General features: G+C 43.8%; 1 protein-coding gene across 1 annotated transcript in view; it reads left to right on the top strand.

Moving 5' to 3' along the window:
* The window catches only part of mtf1 (metal-regulatory transcription factor 1), a 96,418-nt gene that overhangs the window by 23,495 nt on the left and 51,599 nt on the right, over nucleotides 1-21,324 (top strand). Inside the window, exon 4 of the mRNA XM_070899222.1 lies at nucleotides 12,975-13,213. Within this exon, the coding sequence (XP_070755323.1) occupies nucleotides 12,975-13,213 (239 nt within the window). The remainder of the gene's footprint in view (nucleotides 1-12,974; nucleotides 13,214-21,324) is intronic.

The following is a 21,324-nucleotide window of genomic DNA, read 5'->3' as shown; positions in this document are numbered from 1 at the left end:
TGACGCAGTGCTCGGTGCCTCCTCTTGCTGCTCTTCCTCTCCTTCCAGAGGGGCTCCAGTGCAGGATCGGCAGCTTCTGCCTGGCTATCTGAAAGCATAAATGGCATTAGACTCTCATTGAGGTGAGGGCAGTGGGGCAAGAATGGAGCAAGGAATGCAGACCGTATCAGGAACTGGAAAGTGACAATGCCTTCTGGTGTGAGGGGAAGTGGTATGTGAAAAGGAAAGGGGATTGGAAAGTGCTAAAACCTGCTGCTTTGGGCAGGGGGGCAGGCAGTCAAAAGTGGTATGAGATAAAGTCTTCTCATGTGGCAGAGAAGCTGTATGAGAAAAGGAGAGGCGATAAAGATACCATTGTTGCCCCAGCGGGGTCGATTTGTCCACCGGCCACATTGCTCACCACCTGCGGGCCAATGAGACCCAGCACTCGCTCCTCAAGGTTCAGGTTTCCCTCCGCCAGTCCTCTGCTGTTCCCATCTGTTATGTGCCATCTTGGCCTGCAAAAGAGAAACTCGTGTCTAAGAGTCCAACTATGTGTAGAAGATATGCCTGCCATGAACATAAGAACATAAGAAATAGGAGCAGGAGTAGGCCATTTGGCCCATCGAACCATTCAGTAAGATCATGGCTGATCTGATCATGGACTCTGCTTCACTTGCTGCCTGCTCCCCATAACCCCTTATTCCCTTATCAGTTAAGAAACTGTCTATCTCTGTCTTAAATTTATTCAATGACCCAGCTTTCACAGCTCTCTGAGGCAGTGAATTCCACAGATTTACAATCCTCAGAGAAGAAATTTCTCCTCCTCAGTTTTAAATGGGCGGCCTCTTATTCGAAGATTATGCCCCCTAATTCTAGTCTCCCTCATTGGAAACATCCTCTCTGCATCGACCTTGACAAGCCCCCTCATAATCTTATGTTTCAATAAGATCACCCCTCATTCTTCTGAATTCCAATGAAAGAGGCCCACCCTACTCAACCTTTCCTCATAAGTCAACCCCCTCCTCTCTGGAATCAACCTAGTGAACCTTCTCTGAACTTCCTCCAAAGCAAGTATATCCTTTTTTAAATATGGAAACCAAAACTGTGCACAGTATTCCAGATGTGACTTCACCAGTACCCTATATAACTGTAGCAAGGCTTCTGCTTTTATATTCCATCCCCTTTGCAATAAAAACCAAGATTCCATTGGTCTTCCTGATTACTTGCTGTACCTGCATACTAACCTTTGGTGTTTCATGTACCAGGACCCCCAGGTCTCGCTGTGCTGCAGCACTTTGCAATTTTTCTCCATTTAAATAATAACTTGTTCTTCGATTTTTTTTTTTTTGCCAAAGTTCATAACTGCACACTTTCCAACATTACACGCCATCTGCCAAATTTTTTTTCCCCACTCACTTACCCTGTCTATGTCCTTTTGCAGGTTTTTTGTGTCCTCCTCACACATTGCTTTTCCTCCCATCTTTGTATCGTCAGCAAACTTGGCTGCGTTACACTCGTTCCTTCATCCAAGTCATTAATATAAATTGTAAATAGTTGGAGTCCCGGCACTGATCCCTGTGGCACCCCACTAGTCACTGATTGCCAACCCAAGAATGAACCATTTGTCCTGACTCTGTTTTCTGTTAGTTAGCCAATCCTCTATCCATGCTAATATATTACCTCCAACCCTGTGAACTTTTATCTTGTGCGGTAACCTTTTATGTGGCACCTTGTCAAATGCTCAAATGTCCAAATACACCACATCCACTGGTTCCCCTTATCTACCCTGTTTGTTACATCCTTTAAAGAATTCCAGCAAATTTGTCATACATGACTTCCCCTTTATAAATCCATGCTGGCTCTGCCTGATTAAATTATGCTTCTTTAATAATGGACTCCGTAACATTTTCCCAACCACAGATGTTAGGCTAACTGGTCTATGGTTTCCTGCTTTTTGTCTGCCACCTTTTTTAAATAAGGGAGTTACATTTGCAGTTTTCCAATCTGCTGGGACCTCCCCAGAAGCCAGGGAATTTTGGTAAATTACAACCAATGCATCCACAATCCCTGTCGCTACTTCTTTTAAGACCCTAGGATGCAAGCCATCAGGTCCAGGGGATTTATCTGCCTTTAATCCCATTATCTTACTGATTACCACCTCCTTAGTGATTGTGTTAAGTTCCTCTCACCTCCGCCATAGCCCCATGACTATCCACTGTTGGGTATTTTTAGTGTCCTCTACTGTAAATACTGATACAAAATATTTGTTCAGAGTTTCTGCCATCTCCATGTTCCCCATCACTAATTCCCTGGTCTCGTCCTCTAAGGGACCAACATTTACTTCAGCCACTCTTCCTTTTTATTTACCTGTAGAAACTCTTGCTATCTGTTTTTATATTTCGTGCTAGTTTACTTTCATAGTCTATCACTCCTTTCTTAATCATTTTTTTTAGTCATCTTCTGTTTTCCCACTAGTTTTGGCCACTTTGTATGCCCTTTTTTTTAACTGGATACCGTCCTTTATTTCTTTAGTTAGCCACGGATGGCTATCTTTTCTCTCACCCTTTCCTCCTCACTGTAATATATTTTTCTTAAGTTGTGAAATATCTCTTTAAATGTATACCACTGTTCATCAACTGTCCTACACTTTAATCTGTTTTCCTAGTCCACTTTAGCCAACTCTGCCCTCATATCTTTCAAGTCTCCTTTATTTGAACTTAGTATGCTAGTTTGAGATCCAACTGTCTCATAGAAACATAGAAAATAGGTGCAGGAGTCGGCTCTTCGAGCCTGCATCACCATTCAATAAGATCATGGCTGATAATCACCTTAGTACCCCTTTCCTGCTTTCTCTCCATACCCCTTGATCCCTTTAGCTGTAAGGGCTACATCTAACTCCCTCTTGACTGTATCCAACGAACGGGCCTCAACAACTCTCTGCAGCAGGAAATTCCACAGGTTAACAACTCTCTGAGTGAAGAGGTTTCTCCTCATCTCGGTCCTAAATGGCTTACCCCTTATCCTTAGACTGTGTCTCCTGGTTCTGGACTTCCCTCAACATCGGGAACATTCTTCCTGCATCTAACCTGTCCAGTCCCGTCAGAACTTTATGTTTCTATGAGATCCCCTCTCATTCTTCTAAATTCCAGTGAATATAAGCCTAGTCGATCCAGTCTTTTTTCATATCAGTCCTGCCATCCTAGGAATCAGTCTGGTGAACCTTTGCTGCACTCCCTCAATAGCAAGAATGTCCTTCCTCAGATTAGGAGACCAAAACTGAACACACTATTCCAGGTGAGGCCTCACCAAGGCCCTCCATCTGAATTTGAAATTCAACCATGATCACTCATTCCAAGGGGATCCTTTACTAGGAGATTGTTTATTAATCCTGTCTCATTACACAGGACCAGATCTAAGAGAGCCTGCCCCCGGTTGGTTCTGTTACATACTGCTCAAGGAACTCGTCTCTTATGCACGCTCTGAACTTTTCCTCAAGGTTGCCCAGACCAATTTGATTTGTCCAATCAATATGGAGGTTAAAATCACCAATGATTATTGCTGTTCCCTTTTTGCAAGCCCCCTGGTTTATACTCAGTCCAACAGAGTTGCTACTATTAGGGGGGCCTATAGACTACACCTACCAGTGACTTTTTCCGCATTATTCCTTGTCTCCACCCAAACTGTTTCAACATCCTGATCATTTGAGCCAATATCGTTTCTCACTATTGGAGTGATTCCAAGATTGAATAGTTGTGAATGTCGGCAAGTTGTGAGATGAGGATGTGAGTGAGAGTATCTGCAGATGCTTGGTGGTTGAGTGGTGTGGAAGTGGTAGTTTGCACAGCGTGCACAGACAGAGGTTAAGTGGCTGGTATGGAGGAGTGGAAGCTTGTACTCATCATTACCACCCGACATAGTTTGTTGAATTTTTTCCGGCACTGGGTGAGGCTTCTCGGCACCACTGTGCTGGCCAACACCTCCTGGGCCACCTCTTGCCCCATGGCCCTGAAAACCTGCGGAGATAGCCACCTTCCCAATGCAGGGAAGAGCGATTCCCTCCTTGTCTCCAATGCCTCCAGACCAACATTGTTAAATCGTGTGGCTCTGTCCCTAGAATGGGGATTAACAGCAGCCATTTCACAATCTTCCTCAGCTCGAGAGATCACTGGCTGAAGTTCAGCAATGCTGAAAATGAGCAGCAACAGGTTCAAATGACCTCCCCTTTAAGAACCGGATGGAGCTGGAGTCATGGATTGAAGGCTGATTGCTGAATGGAACTCTGCTGAAATTGGGTAACTGACTGTGAAACTCTTTTTGGGAGGAACTCTGCTGAAATTGGGTAACTGACTGTGAAACAATAGCGCCCCTGCAGCATCCAGCTGAGGCCATTAGCACCTCATTTACTGCCCCCCCCTTAACTTCTGTGGCAAATGCTGAATTTCACACAATTTGGCAAGGCTTCTAGCTGGATGGTAAATTTTGTAAAAGTTAAAACTTACCGCTCCAAACGGGGTGCTGCAGAATTTTGCCCCCTTAGTATTTGCCTCTTGAAAGAGATGCAATTTAATGGCAACATAGATTTAAACTACAAATAATTCCCTGCGGTTCAATGCCATTCACCCAAGCGACCTAAAGACAAAAATCTTGGGCATTCCTGTTTTATGTAGTCTTTTTGTCACGTCCTCAAGTAAAAACTAATTGGAGCTTTAGGCAACAACATTTATTTCTTGACTTTGTCACTGTTACAATTGCAGTAATCAGAAAGAAAGACTTGCGTTTCTATAGCACCTTTCACGACCTCTGGATGTCTCCAAGCGCTTGACAGCCAATGAAGTACTTTTTTGAAGTGTAGTCACTGCTGCAATGTAGGAAATGGGTAGCCAATTTGCACACAGCAAGCTCTCACAAACAGCAATGTCAAATTGACCAGTTAATCTGTTTTAGTGATGTTGATTGAGGGATAAATATTGGCCAGGACACCGGGGATAACTCCCCTGCTCTTCTACGAAATAGTGCCATGGGATCTGTTATGCCCAACTGAGAGGGCAGACTGTTTAACGTCTCATCTGAAAGATGGCATCTCTGATAGTGCAGCACTCCCACAGTGCTGGACTGTTGTCAGCCTAGATTTTTGTGCTCAAGTCTCTGGAGTGAGACTTGAACCGACAACATTCTGACACGGGCAAGTGTGCTACCAACTGAGCCACGGCTAACATGCAATCAGGTACAAATGAAGATACAAAAGCAAAATATTACGTATGCTGGAATTTTCTGTTTTTCTATATTTTGCTTTTGTAATGGTGTTTAATTCGCTGCCACTTCTCTTCTAGAAATGCCCACCTTGAAGTTCTGCTCTTCTCACTGATGGGATTTCTGTTTCTTTTTTACCTTGTTCATCCCATTACCATCTCCTTTTGCCCTGCACCATCATCCCTTTTGTCTCTTAATTACTCCTGCCTCCATCCTATCAGACCTTCCCTTTTGTTCTTTCCTCTCCTCTCTCCTTTCCCTGCCCCGACACTTCCTTAAAAATCTGTTACATCTCTTAACTTTTTCCAGTTCTGACAGAGCCATCAACCTGAAATGTTAACTCTGTTTCTCTCGACAGATGCTGCCTGACGTGCTGAGTATTTCCAGCAGTCTCTTTTTATTACAAATTAAGATACATTTGGGGTTCAGCCCTAAATTCCATCCAGGGTTGTGGTGGTGGGGGGGCGGCGGCGAAGTGGGTGAATCTTCTGTCTGTCTGTCCAACTCCCTGCAATTGGGGTTTTTTTGTACAAAATTTGATTTGCTGTAAATGCTTGTTAGTGAGGGTCACAATGCCCTGAGAATTTTACAGACTACTGAAGACAGTGTTGCTAGCTCCGTGTTTGTTCCAGTTCTACATAATGGCCCAGAAATCCCGGTTTCTCCTTCCCATGGGCGTTTGAATGGATTTTAGAAAAAAGATGCCCACCTACCTGAAGCTGCTACGCCCACGCGAGATCCCGGTCCTGAGGCCTCCACTGACTGCGCATCGCAACGCGTGCACGTTGGGACGTGCGCAGGCCTGGAGCTGGAGTCACATGGCTCTGGGCAGCCAATCGGGTGCAGTATATTCTTCTTCATAGTAATAGGAGTTTCAGACATATGAAACACCTATTACTATGAATGAGCAAGACCCCCAAAACACTAATAAAAGATAGAAAAAATGCACAACATATTTTTATTTATTTAAATTAGTTATTAATGCATTTTTTTAAAATATATACAGATTTTTTTTTAGAAGTTTGTTTAATTATGCTTTAAAATATACTTACTATAGTGGGGAGGGTTTTTAACAATAAAATGTGTTTTTATAACTTTATTTTAATGTTTTTGTGTATTAAACTCTTGCGTTTGTAAAAGTAGGCTATGCGTCTGCTTTTATCAGGCACAAGAGTTTTGAGGACATCTGGACAAGATATGTGTAAATCCCGCAATCTTGCCCGTAGAAATGTCCTCGCTCCTGATATGCGGATGATCTGTCAAGCCAGAAACTTGACAGATTGGAAAAGCTGGTTTTCAGCACGTGCGCATTGCACGCCGAAATCCGGCTTTTCCGATGCCTTCCCGGGTCCGTAGAAACTCCGTACAGACCTGGGGAGGCCGGGATTTCTGAACACTGAAGCAAGGCATTGCTGTTGTGATTAGCAAGTGTTAAATCGGGATGCATAGGAGCATTCATGAATTTAAAAATGCAATGTGCTGTACACTGCCCTCATAATGTCACTTCAGCATTGCCTGCAACTATTCAGCAGAACTGCAGTGAAACACTGCTGACTCTTGTTGGACCACGTGCTCCAATGGGAATACTGCCAACCGAAGCTTTATTTTCAACTAAATAATGGATTACTTGAAGTGTGTTGCAAAGCTGTAATCTATTGAGAGGTTTAGATGGTGTCTCCGAGCATAGGCAGCCCTGAACTCTGTCCTTCGTGCCATGTTAATTTTGTACTGTTAAAAATCGTTTTCCTTTCTGTTGGGCAAGATCCAATATTTAGTGCGATCACAAAGCAGTACTACTGTGAATGTCGTGAGTGCAATGTTACCAGGAATAATTAAGTCAATTACAGAAAGGTCCTGTTTAGTGTATTACCATAGTAACTCTTGTTGCTGTTGCTTCTCATATAGCCCGTCCACTTGTTGCATTACATGGCTGATTTTTAAAAATACCTCTTTAAAACCACAAAATTCATTCTCTCTCATTGGAAGTATGAGGTTCTTGGGTTTTGCTCCAGATATTTTCTTATCTGCGTCACTATCACTCCTATAAGCAAGTACTCTTCCAAAGCACTGAGATGTGACTTGATGCACACAGTTTCATCTTGGAGCCTTGCCCTAGGATCAAACAGAAACTATTTGTTGCCACAATAGCTTTATTGAATTGACTCGCGCGCCTCGTTCTACTTGTTCAGATAGCAAGAGAAAAGGAAGAGCTTTAATTTATATATTCTCGGGACTGCTCAAATTGCTCCACATCCAGTGATGTAATTAATGTGGTCTTTATTGCATTGGCAGATATTGCAGTCAATTTCCACACAGCAAAGCTCCACGAACAGCAAATCTGATGAATGACCAATTCAGTGGTTTTGGTGGTGGTTGTTGAAGGAGGCATGTTGGTTCGGCCATGAGGTGAATTCGCTACTATTCTTTGAATACTGCCATAGGGTCACTTGTGTCCACCAGTGAAGTCAAATGGGTCCTCGCTTTAATGACTACTCCAAAACGTAGCGCCGCTGACAATGCAACACTTCCTTATTACTGCACTGAAGTGTTGTCTTGGATTATGTTCTGAAATCCTGGAGTGGGATTTGAAGGAAAGTGGAAATGAGTTGAAAGTGAAGCTGTTGATTATGGAGTTCTCTGGTCCATAGTAGGTTTAAATCCAGCTCAGATTGTGCCAATAATAACGCTCTGAACTGCAATGAGATTGGTCTTGATTGTGGGCACACATCCACAGCATTAAACTGCCTAAGCCTATGATTAGCACAAAAGGCAGCCTTAATAAAGGTGGCATGATGTCTTGGTGTGGGACGTAGATGCTCATGCTGGTGGTCGAACCAACTATTCAGGTTAGTATTGCCAAATAGAAGGAGCTTGACTGTTTACCAGTATGAACTCCCCTTGCTTAGAACACAGATGCCAGCTTACATAGTTTACAGTTAAACTCTTCGGGCCCAAGTTTCCACATGATTTGCGCCTGATTTTTAGGAGCAACTGGTGGAGAACGGACTATCTTAGAAATCGCAATTCTCCACATTTTTTTTTCTGCAGTTCTAGTCAGGTAGAACAGTTCTACTTTGGAACAGAATTTTTTCTTCAAAAGGGGGCGTGTCCGGCCACTGACGCCTGATTTCAAAGTTTCCACAGTGAAAACATACTCCAAACTAACTTAGAATGGAGCAAGTGAAGATTTTTGTAGAACTGAAAAAACCTGTTCTACACATTAAAAAAATCAGGCACAGGTTACAAATTAGGCGTCCAGAACGAGGGGTCGGGGGGGGAAGGAAAGTCCTTAAATTCGACAATAAATCCTTATTTATACTTCTACAAATATTATACAAATAAATCCAACCTGAATAAACATTTATAAGCAAAGAAAAGATTAAATAAACCATCTTCCTACCTGTGTGAAAGTGCTTCAGGCACGGAGAATGCTGCAGTCAGCCTGAGGTGCCCGTTCTTCCCGCGGGGTGGGGGGGAGGAGGAGGAGGAGGAGAGAAGGAGGCGCCCGTTCTTCCCGCGGTGGGGGGGGGAGGAGGCGCCCGTTCTTCCCACGGGGGTGGGGAGGAGGCGCGCGTTCTTCCCGCGGGGGGTGGGGGGGGGGGGGGGGAGGAGGAGGCGCCCGTTCTTTCCCGTGGGGAGAGGGGGGGGAGAGGAGGCGCCCGTTCTTCCCGAGGGGGTGGGGGAAAAGGAGGCGCCCGTTCTTTCCCGCGCGGGGGGGGGGGGGGGGGGGAGGAGGAGCCCGTTCTTCCCGCGGGGGGGGGATGAGGCGCCCGTTCTTCCCGCGGGGGGTGGAGGAAGGAGACAGTGAGAAGGCTGCAAGTGCTGATGTGCTGATGGCAATGTGCTTTTATTTAAAAATGTTCAAAAATTAAACAGCTACAAAGAACGACAAAAATGGCCGAGTGCCAATGTTTCCTTCACACTGCGCGTGCGCGAACGCTCCAACGCACACGCGCAGCGGTGCCGGCAGGAAAAAAACTAATTTAAATAGTACCCGCCCTCTCCCACTTACAAAATCGGCGCGAGTGTAGGCTCAGCCCCCCTGGGCGCCGCGTCAAACAGACAAGGAGCTGCAGAACGCTCCAGAATTGCGAGTTTTTTTTCTGCCGCCGTTTTAGGCGCGAAAAACGGGCGCCCAGTTTCTAGGACAGTCATAGAAAATAGGTGCAGGAGTAGGCCATTCGGCCCTTCGAGCCTGCATCACCATTCAATAAGATCATGGCCCATTTAATATGTGTGTTCAACGCTTTTAGTCTTTTGCAAAATTCATACTTCAGTCCTTGTAACAAAATGTATTGTTAGGAGAGAGATTCTAACCGAAGGCCTTGTCAACTCTTGCCCGAGTGCCTGTGACAATGGGTCTTGAATTCGGCCGCTGTGCAACAACTGGCATCTATCAGCCATGATCTTATCGAATGGTGGTGCAGGCTCGAAGGGCCGAATGGCCTACTCCTGCACCTACTTTCTATGTTTCTATGGCTGATCATTCCCTCAGTACCCCATTCCTGCTTTCTCTCCATACCCCTTGATCCCTTTAGCCATAAGGGCCACATCTAACTCCCTTTTGAATATATCTTAAAAAAACTGGCCTCAACAACTTTCTGTGGTAGAGAATTCCACAGCTTCACAATTCTCTGGGTGAAGAAGTTTCTCCTCATCTCGGTCCTAAATGGCTTATCCCTTATCCTTAGACTGTGACCCCTGGTTCTGGACTTTCCCAACATCGGGAACATTCTTCCTGCATCTAACCTGTCCAATCCCGTCAGAATTTTATGTTTCTATGAGATCCCCTCTCATTCTTCTAAATTCCAGTGAATATAAGCTTAATCGATCCAGTCTTTCTTCATATGTCAGTCCTGCCATCCTGGGAATCGGTCTGGTGAACCTTCGTTGCACTCCCTCAATAACAAGAATGCCCTTCCTCAGATTAGGAGACCAAAACTGTATACAATATTCCAGGTGAGGCCTCACTAAGGCCCTGTACAACTGCAATAAAACCTCCCTGCTCCTATACTCAAATCCCCTAGCTATGAAGGCCAACATACCATTTGCCACCTTCACCACCTGTTGTACCTGCATGCCAACTTCCAATGACTGATGAACCATGACACCCAGGTCTTGTTGCACCTCCCCTTTTCCAATCTACCGCCATTCAGATAATATTCTGCCTTCGTGTTTTTGCCCCCAAAATGGATAACCTCACATTTATCCACATTATACTGCATTTGCCATGCATTTGCTCACTCACCTAACCTGTCCAAGTCACACTGCAGCCTCTTAGCGTCCCCCTCATAGCTCACACCACCACCCAGTTTAGTGTCATCTGCAAACTTGGAGATATTGCACTCAGTTCCTTCATCCAAATCGTTAATGTATATTGTAAAGAGCTGGGGTCCCAGCACTGAGCCCTGCGGCACTCCACTAGTCACCGCCTGCCATTCTGAAAAGGACTCGTTTATCCCGACTCTCTGCTTCCTGTCTGCCAACCAGTTCTCTATCCACTTCACTACATTACCCCCAATACCATGAGCTTTGACTTTGCACACCAATCTCTTGTGCGGGACCTTGTCAAAAGCCTTTTGAAAGTCCAAATACACCACATCCACTGGTTCTCCCTTGTCCACTCTGCTGGTTACATCCTCAAGAAATTCCAGAAGATTCGTCGAGCATGATATCCCTTTCATAAATCCATGCTAACTTGGACTGATCCTGTCACTGCTTTCCAAATGCACTGCTATTTCATCTTTAATGATTGATTCCAACATTTTCCCCACTACCTGATGTCAGGCTAACAGGTCTATAATTACCTGTTTTCTCTCTCCCTCCTTTTTTAAACAGTGGTGTTACATTAGCTACCCTCCAGTCCATAGGAACTGATCCAGAGTCGATGGACTGTTGGAAAATTATCACAAATGCATCCACTATTTCTAGGGCCACTTCCTTAAGTACTCTGGGATGCAGACTATCAGGCCCCGGGGATTTATCGGCCTTCAATCCCATCAATTTCCCGAACAAAATTTCCCACCTAATAAGGATAACCTTCAGTTCCTCCTTCTCACTAGACCCACTATCCCCTAGTTCATAAAAACATAGAAATAGAAACATAGAAAATAGGTGCAGGAGTAGGCCATTCGGCCCTTCGAGCCCGCACAGCCATTCAACAAGATCATGGCTGATCACCCACCCCAGCACCTTTCCCCCCCCCCCCCCCACGCCTCCTCCACACCCCCCCGACCCCCCTTGCAGAAGGTTATTCGTGTCTTCCTTTGTGAAGACTGAACCGAAGTATTTGTTCAATTGGTCTGCCATTTCTTTGTTCCCCATTATACATTCACCTGAATCCGACTGCAAGGGATCCTCATTTGTCTTTACTAATCTTTTTCTCTTCACATATTCAAGTCAGTCCTTCAATTTGAATCGTTCAGCATGGGATGGTCTTTTAATTTGAGTGATAAGTGGGAGAGCAAGATGTTAAATCGAACTGGATCGATACCCCTTATATCTTGCCGATTTTCTGAATTGGTTCAAGTTCACTCATCTGAGCTGTTGCATTGTAATTCTTGGTTCTTAGAAGTAAAAAAAAATAGAAACTTGGTTTCTAGCAACTGCACAATATTTACTAAGTTTACTTTGAGTCTGTACTTCAATGTGTATTCTGCTGGTGACCACAAACTGGCCAAGTATCACTCTTCCTATTTCTGTTGAGTACTACTCATTGAATTATAGCATAGTAACTCACTGCCTTGTTTTTAATTAGTTTTTTTTAATATCATCCTACATGGTTGACACAGGCTTAGTTTGGTTATATGATTAAGGGCAGCGCACAACAACTTGCATTTATATAGTGCCTTTAATGTAGAAAAATGTCCCAAGGTACCTTGTAGAGTAATCAAATATAAATGGACACTGAACCAAGGAGGAGATATCGGGAAGGGTGACCAAAAGCTTAGTCAAACAGGTGGGATTTAAGTGGGATCTGAGGAGAGGGAAATGGAGCGGTGAGAGGGTTTAGGGAGGGAATTCCAGAGCATGGAACCAAGACCGCTAAAGGCAGGGCTGCCAATGGTGGGATGAATTATGGATGGAATGGGATATGGGGGGGGCCGGGGGAGAGGTGAGGTAGATAGAAAGAAATACAAGAGGCCATTGTGAGAAAAAGGGAGAGTTCTGTGGTGGTTGTAGTGCTGGAGGTTAGAGATTCGCGGGGGCTGAGAAACGAAGGCAGGAACAGATTTAAACATGAGAATTATCATTATAAATTGGAGCCGGTTGATGGGGGATCAGGAGCCAGTGTAGGCCAGCAAGGACAAGCGTGATGGGTGAGCAGCACCTGGTACAGGATAGGGGCAGCAGAGTTTTGGATGAGCTGATGGCTACACGTTGGTCGTCATGGATTTATTTTTCAATGTTTTGATAGTTTGCCTAAAGCTGTTTAAATGGTAAGGTCTTGGCGCTGACTTGTGTTGACTGATTGTGGCTTTGCCTGGGGCAGTAGGATATTCATGGGCCTCTTCCAATCGCATGAATTTGTGTATTGCAATTAAAATCTGTAACATCCAACATTGAATTTTAGCCTACTTCCTCAAGAATCACTTAAACTTGTCAACTTTGGAATAAGGTTGCTGAACATATGTCTAAAACTGATTAGGCAGTTGCAAGTCAAACCAGCGCAGAGGTTGAATGAATAAACTGCAACTGGAATGTGCAATATTTTTATGTTTTTCATTTTTCTTGCCCCCAAGGTAAAACGATATCAGTGCACATTCGAAGGCTGTCCACGTACATACAGCACAGCAGGGAACCTGCGGACACATCAGAAGACTCACCGCGGTGAATATACATTTGTTTGCAACCAGCAGGGCTGTGGCAAAGCCTTTCTCACCTCTTACAGCCTAAAAATCCATGTCCGAGTTCACACAAAGGAAAAGCCATTTGAATGCGACGTGCAGGGTTGTGAAAAAGCATTTAACACACTGTATAGGTAAGTTAAGTTTATTGTCAACCGTGGCTCGGTATTAGCACACACTCATCTGAGTCAGAAGGTCGTGGGTTCAAGCCCCTACCAGAGACTTGGGCACATAATCGCAGCTGATGCTTTCAGTGCAGTACTGAGGAAATGCTATGTTGAGTGAGGTGTTGTCATTTAGATGAGGCATTAAACCCAGGCCTGCTCATTCAAATGGACGTAATAAATCCTAAGGCACTGCGCATCAAAGAACAGCAAAGTTCTTCTGGTGTCCTAGCTGACAATTATCTCTCAACTAACATCAGCAAAACAGATTATCTGGCCATTTATCTCATTGCTGTTTGTGGGACCTTGCTGTGTGTAAATTGGCTGCCTACATTACAACATTAACTACACTCAAAGTGTTTCTTGGCTGGAAAGCACTTTGGGACGTCCTGAGGTTAGAAAGGTGCTATGTAACTGCAAGTTCTTACTTTTCCACTCTTTCCTCCCTCCCTCCCTCCCTCCCTCCTGGTGGCATGACACAATTTAATAATGCAAAGCAAATGTTCCCTTATCCGGTTGTTAATTTCACCTTGGAAAAGCAATAGGGTGGATTCACCACTGTGGGAATTCAAGCATTGACTCCATTGGCGGCACCACTGCAATATAATGGATTCATTTACCATTCACTTGTTCTAGTGCTCGAGCTTTACAGTTAATCATTTTTCATTACATATCAAAGGAGTTTGTCATCTGTATGTATGTTTGCACAGCATGATTCCTTTATGGCTGACCTTTGAACAAGAAGTTTCAGTCATGTGAATTGATTCGCATGAGATGGGTCTTTCATTTGAGTGGCAGAGAGGGAGGGTAATTTTTTTTTAATTAAGCACTTTCTGAAAATTGATCTAGTTCATATATTTTGTCCATTTCTGAATCTGTTCAAGTTCACTCAACCCAAACGTAGCATGGTAATACCTGATCTTTTGAGCAATGATCAGTCTTGACTGCAGAGCTCAACCATCTCTGAATCCTTTGACTATCGAATGAGGAAGTAGATTTCACAACAGAATGAAAACTATATTACTTTTTTCCGGACCTGCTAATCTAGAAGTCTTGCAGTGCATTTCCAGCATTCTGTTTTTAATTTATAAGTCTCTCTTTTTCTTCGATATATCTGTGTTTGTTCCAAATGTATTCGACCACATCAGGACTGAAAATTAGAATGGCTTCAGCAGCCCCTGTTTTGCAAAGCTAAATTTAACCTGCTTGTGCAAAATAGGATACAACACCTGCTCCCAGCTCCTGACTCAACTACTAGTAGCCAAGGGGAGCCAAATTTAGTTACCGGTGTCTATATTTTTGAGACTTTATTTTCAAAAATTCGATGCAGGGTTGAGCATTAATGAACGCCCATGTTCCCTTGATACACTCATTATGTTGCCAGGCACCTGGAGTGCTTGAAGCATTTGGCCAACAGGCAGCGTTATTTTCCTTGCCATCTTAAGGGAATAAGTTAAGCTTTGATTTGTTTTTCACAATGTTACCTAATGCACTGAGCCACTAACTGGGTTTAATGTATTATCTGTGTCAGTTTAAGAATGAAAATCTTTGCATTTATAAAAAAGCTCCAATGCATCTATAAAGAGGTCCAATGCATCCTCGACATTTAAGTGCTTCACAACCAATGCATTTAAAAAGTAATTCAGTCACTGTTCTGTAAAGTAGTTGCAAACAGCAAGGTCCCAAAAACAACAAGACGCATGGCCAATCAATTTGTTTGTATTTTGGTGGTTGGCTAGGGCCCCAGGAGAACTCTTGCTCACAAAGTGCTTTGGAACCTTTTGTATTAACCTGAAGCCCCAACAGCCTGTTGGCGAACATCTCATCCAAAGGAGAGCGTTCTTAACAATGCAGCACTCCCTCACTGGAGTGGCAGCTTGTAATACGTGCTCCGGTCCTGGCGTGTGACTTGAACTCGCCATCTGAGTCTGCGGCAATAATATCAGCTGATGCTTGAAAGAAATTGTGAATTGATGACCATTTGCTTCATTCCGAATTGGATTCAGTCTGTAGTTTTCACTGTTTTGAGGTACTGTAGTGCCAGTATTAGCAAAGCCAGCACTCACCTGCTTCAGTTAATTAGTTCCCAAGCATGTGGATTTTGTTTGTGTACAGTAACTTTTGAGAGACTTGATGGTGGTTAATGAGGTTTCTCCTAGGAAAGGCAGATTGTGGCCAGAATGGTAAAATGATGTTGAGCAGAGGTCACAGTCTGCAAGTTGAGGTAGAGTGTGGCCACCTCACAAAGGACTTCTCTACAGACATTACTTTTTTCCCCTCAACATCCAACCAAATGTTCCCTTAATGTTGTCAAAATAATTGCTGCAGTCTCTGGTTTATATGCCAACCTATTGTGAGCAATGAGTTGCTTTGGACGGTGGTTTTGGTAAATACACACGATTTCTATATTGTAAGGCAGTGCCAAACTGAGTACTTGAAACAGCTTTGTTTAAACTTGGACCCGAGCCTCTTAACATGATGTCAGGATTAAATTGGTGGTGGGCCAAAACAGCCATGTGCTGCAGCATAGAGCTTTGGACACAAGTTAAACTCTACGCACTTGCCTGATTTCAGTTTTCTCACTGCCAGAGATCAACTTGAGAGGCAGGGGAAGGAGTGAGACCGAGAGAGGAATGCCTGAGTTACCTGGGTGAACTTCCTGACGTGTGGTTTAAAGCAACATTATTCAAGATCTGAGAGCAGGTCAAATGCCTGGGCTTCGCTGCGATTAACTGATTACCTGAAAGGGACAAGTGGGGGAAACCAGAATAAATGAATAAAATTAACAGCCTGGAATTTGTGTTCCTGATGGTGGCGAACTGGTAGGGTTCTTGTAAAGTAGTGCAAAATATATTCCACAAAGGCTGTTGGTTGTTTTATGGCTCAAGATCTGAAGGTATATTGTTGGATCACATGAAATCCTACAGATTTCTTAACATGGTAGCTTTAGGTTGGTTATCAAGGTAGTCTGTTGTAACATTCAGACCCAAGACCAACCATTGTACTCCTGTAACCAGGAACTTTATTCGTTATCTTATTATTTTTTTAATGTATTGTGCCTAGTTTTTTAAATATTTGTTACAGGAGGAAAAAAAAACTTCTTCCAAGTATTGCTTTTCTGCTGGACTGGTACACAGAAATATGGCATCTCAGCTCCAAGATTGCAGAAACTAATTATGGAAACCTCCCAAACCCACAACCTCTGCTGCTTAGGAGGACAAGGGCAGCAGGCGCATGGGAGCAGCTGCAAATTCCCGTCCAAGTCACACACCATCCTGACTTGGAAATATATCGCCATTCCTTCATCAATGGGTCAAAATCCTGGAACTCTCCTTCACCTCATGGACTGCAACGGTTCAAGAAGGTGGCTCACCACCATCATCTCGAGGGCAATTAGGGATGGACAATAAATGCTGGCCTTGCCAGTGACGCCCACATCCCATGAAAGAATTAAAAGAAAACTTGTCACTTAATTTTGATTTTTAATATCTGAAAGTATAAAAGCTGCTTTGGCCTGGTGGCTGCAAGGAATATACTTAACCTAAATATATTTAGTAATCATTTTAAACTGGGAATCTGAGGGTGCAATTATATGCTGTCCACTTTGTAAACTCCAGCAGAACTCCTTTAAATGTTGGGAGAATGTGGGCAAATTTACTGGTATTCTGGAACTGCGCGCTCGGCATCCTGGCCAAGGCAATGATATTTGAAGCCAGGCAGCATAACGAGGCACCGCCAGTTATAAATCAATACTGCCAATCAAACATTGATATCTAGACTCGAACCGTTGGATGGACTCAAGGGGGTGCTGGGTGGGGCAGGAGTTTAGTCAGGCCATGAGTTCAAATCACCACCTGGGAATTTGTTGGGTAACAATGTATAGGACTGGAAAAAGCCATTGCAATCTACCTGAACTGTCCCAGTGAGATGAAAGTGTTCACTGATCTGTTGGCTATAATGGTCCTATATGAATTGAGTTGGCGCAGTCTCAGTTCAGTTTCTAGTGGGCGTGTGTCGACAGCACAAAACTGGCCTTAATTTGACACTAGTAGACTATCACTCAAATAGGCCTTAGGAAGGATGGTTGCTGTGGGAATTGGGAGAAAAATGGTCTGTCTGTTAGTCTGATGCACGCTCCTTTTTACAAGTTCCATTCTTTGATCCAAGGTAATTCCTGGGAAAACTACAAGAAGCAGGAGGTAGGTGCTGTAAAGACCATGTTACCTGATGTATGGAGGCTACTAGCTTGAAATCCTCTTAATCTTGTTGAAATTAACACTGGCAAACTAGTCTGGCACCAGTGGATTTAGCTATAGCTCAGGGATATTACTGGAGGAAAGAATTAGTCCGGTTTTTCTTTGGTGATTTGTTTCCTGCTTTTCCTCTATAGACAAAGGATGGTGGTGATTTTCTGAGTGTAGCACATTGATATTTTTATCCACACAGATGAATACAATTCCTGAGATAAGTAAATATGCAATTTTCCAGTTTACTTTGTAACATGGTGTCAGGACGGACATGAGAGGTCTCCCCTCATTTTTGATGGGATAATGAATCCTTCCCTGTTGGAATGTGTCAAACCTCTGCTCTGCACTTCCTTTCCTCTGGCAAAACAGAGAAACTTGCCATGTGGGGAACCATGGGCATTAGCAGTGCTTGACGTTGTCCTTTCCATCCATGCTTATACAGTACAAGTGCAGCGTCGAGAACCCTCTGGACCGGGGCCGTTGCAGATTCTGGGCTTTTCTCGACTTTCGATCGTCTTTCTAATGTCACTAATCCGGAAATACCCAAGCCCAGGTTTGGGTATTTACGGATTTCAGAACGTCAGAAAGGGGGAAGTGTTCTGGCGAAGAGGCCCTGAGGTAAGGAAGATTGGGCAAGGCCAGAGGTCGGGCAGCGGCAGGGCGCTGAGGTCGGCAGGATTGGCGGGTCCGGATTCCGGAACATTTTACAGATTCCGGACATCCCTGCCACCGATTGGTCCGGAACTCCGTATTTTAGACGCTGCACCAGTAACAGCTGCACAGTCGTCTTAAATTCTTTAATTTAAAAGTAAACCTTCAGATTTCACCTAAAGTGAAATTGTTTATTTCTCCCTGAATTTAAAAAAAAAATTAATAACCTGAAACTTCCTGTAGAATTGAGGAAAAGTTATGTTCAAATGCATGACCGTTGGCAGATTTACAGAACCACAGCAACTTGTATTTATATAGTTCCTTTAACGTAGTAAAATGTCCCAAGGCACTTCACAAAATTTGACACCGAGCCTCATGAGATATTGGGGCAGATGGTCAAAAGCTTGGTCAAAGAGGATAGAGAGGTTTAGGGAGAGAATTCCAGAGTTTGGAGCTTTGGCAGCTGAAGGCATGGCCACCAATGGTGGAGTGGTTCGAACCATTGTATGTTCAAGGGTCTTCTATGTAGCTTCTGTGAAAGAAGAACTCGAATGGAAAATGTTTTGCATCAGAGATGTGGGTTAGTGTTGCTACTTTGTGAGGAGCTTGTGCAATGTGCATAATGTAAGACTGATCTGGTTTCTGTTTCTTGTCACGTCCACATGTAAACCTGACCCCTGCAGCCAACATTTTAGGAAGTCTGTTTAGCTTAAGTGAGTTGTACTTGCATCTTTAGGCATGCATCCTGAGAAAAAAAACTGACACAGCAATCTTATGAAAGTAAAAATAATAACTCTGCTCAGTTTTAAAATAAATCTGTTCTGTGGTTGTTTTATATTTGAGAAGCAACGACACTGCTTCACCAGGCATGTGATTGGAAATTGGTTGGGCTGGTCATATTTAAGATGGTGTGAAGAAAACACACTATCCTTCGATGAGTCTGGCAGCCGCACAATTATATTTACAGGAGGAGTGCTATAATATTTCCAGAAATGCCTGCAACAGACACCCCCAAGAATGTCCCAGCATGTCATTGATGAAAACATTAAATAGGATAGGGAACAATATAAACCTTTTGTCTTCTCTTTTGAGAAAGAAGATCCGTGTGCTTTTTGCCTATCCTTACACATGTGTCTGAGATCTTGTAATCCTATAGTTTGCAGCTTCTTCATGAACACCTTGTTATGTCTTGGATTGGATAAAGTCAGACTAGATACTGCAAGCTCAAAGTAAGGTGTGACCATAGTCCTTTATTGCAGATCTCAGAGTGCCTCTCTAGCCTGTGGGACCTCCTTATATACAAGTGCCCCCAAGGGTTTGTGGGATCCCTTGGGACTTCAGGGTCAAACATGGTAATTACAGGCAACATACATAACAGACCTCATGCAGCAGTAGGTCAAAAATGTTGTTTCTCTTCTCCTTCCCCCTCCTGCCCATGAAAGAAAAGTTCATCTGAAACGTGTCTTTGTCTTGTGCAAAGTCACAATCTGTCCCACAAGAGTAAAGTGCTGCTTGTTCCTTTCTGCGTGTCCTGTAATTGTCCAGAGTATCTGATGTGAGTGTTGTGCCAATCTGAAGAACCTCAAGAGCCACAAATTAGTTAGCTTCCTTGGTAGTTTTCGAGCTCAGTAGGATTCCCCATCATGTTCTATACTGCTCCATATCCTGCCATGCTTTGTTTATTTTCAAACTTTGTGTGACATTTGATCACAAAATAACTGAAGTGTAGTATTTTCCCAATCTGTTTTTGTGGGTATATTACTAGAGTGCCAGTCATTCAGGTCTCTGCTTCCATTTCATTTTTGTCATATCGCCCCTGCATTAGGCAGTCAACCTGTCACAGAACGGAACAAAGAAAGTGAGCATTAGCACAAAGATAAATGTCTGAATTCAGGCAGTAATAAGTCTTGAAACATAGAAACATAGAAAATAGGTGCAGGAGTAGGCCATTCAGCCCTTCTAGCCTGCACCGCCATTCAATGAGTTCATGGCTGAACATGCAACTTCAGTACCCCCTTCCTGCTTTCTCGCCATACCCCTTGATCCCCCTAGTAGTAAGGACTTCATCTAATTCCCTTTTGAATATATTTAGTGAATTGGCCTCAACTACTTTCTGTGGTAGAGAATTCCACAGGTTCACCACTCTCTGGGTGAAGAGGTTTCTCCTCATCTCGGTCCTAAATGGCTTACCCCTTATCGTTGGACTGTGACCCCTGGTTCTGGACTTCCCCAACATTGGGAACATTCTTCCTGCATCTAACCTGTCTGAACCCGTCAGAATTTTAAACGTTTCTATGAGGTCCCCTCTCATTCTTCTGAACTCCAGTGAATACAAGCCCAGTTGATCCAGTCTTTCTTGATAGGTCAGTCCCACCATCCCGGGAATCAGTCTGGTGAACCTTCGCTGCACGCCCTCAATAGCAAGAATGTCCTTCCTCAAGTTAGGCGACCAAAACTGTACACAATACTCCAGATATGGCCTCACCAAGGCCCTGTACAACTGTAGCAACACCTCCCTGCCCCTGTATTCAAATCCCCTCGCTATGAAGGCCAACATGCCATTTGCTTTCTTAACCGCCTACTGTACCTGCATGCCAACCTTCAATGACTGATGTACCATGACACCCAGGTCTCGTTGCACCTCCCCTTTTCCTAATCTGTCACCATTCAGATAATAGTCTGTCTCTCTGTTTTTACCACCAAAGTGGATAACCTGACATTTATCCACATTATACTTCATCTGCCATGCATTTGCCCACTCACCTAACCTATCCAAATCACTCTGCAGCCTCATAGCATACTCCTTGCAGCTCACACTGCCACCCAACTTAGTGTCATCTGCAAATTTGGAGATACTACATTTAATCCCTTCGTCTAAATCATTAATGTACAGTGTAAACAGCTGGGGCCCCAGCACAGAACCTTGCGGTACCCCACTAGTCACTGCCTGCCATTCTGAAAAGTACCCATTTACTCCTACTCTTTGCTTCCTGTCTGACAACCAGTTCTCAATCCACGTCAGCACACTAATCCAATCCCATGTGCTTTAACTTTGCACATTAATTTCTTGTGTGAGACCTTGTCGAAAGCCTTCTGAAAGTCCAAATATACCACATCAACTGGTTCTCCCTTGTCCACTTTACTGGAAACATCCTCAAAAAATTCCAGAAGATTTGTCAAGCA

The sequence above is a fragment of the Pristiophorus japonicus genome, chromosome 14 (assembly GCF_044704955.1).
Source record: "Pristiophorus japonicus isolate sPriJap1 chromosome 14, sPriJap1.hap1, whole genome shotgun sequence".
Classification (NCBI taxonomy): Eukaryota; Metazoa; Chordata; class Chondrichthyes; family Pristiophoridae; genus Pristiophorus; species Pristiophorus japonicus.
Note: the sequence above shows the minus strand (reverse complement) of the source record. Positions and strands in the feature narration are given on the sequence as shown.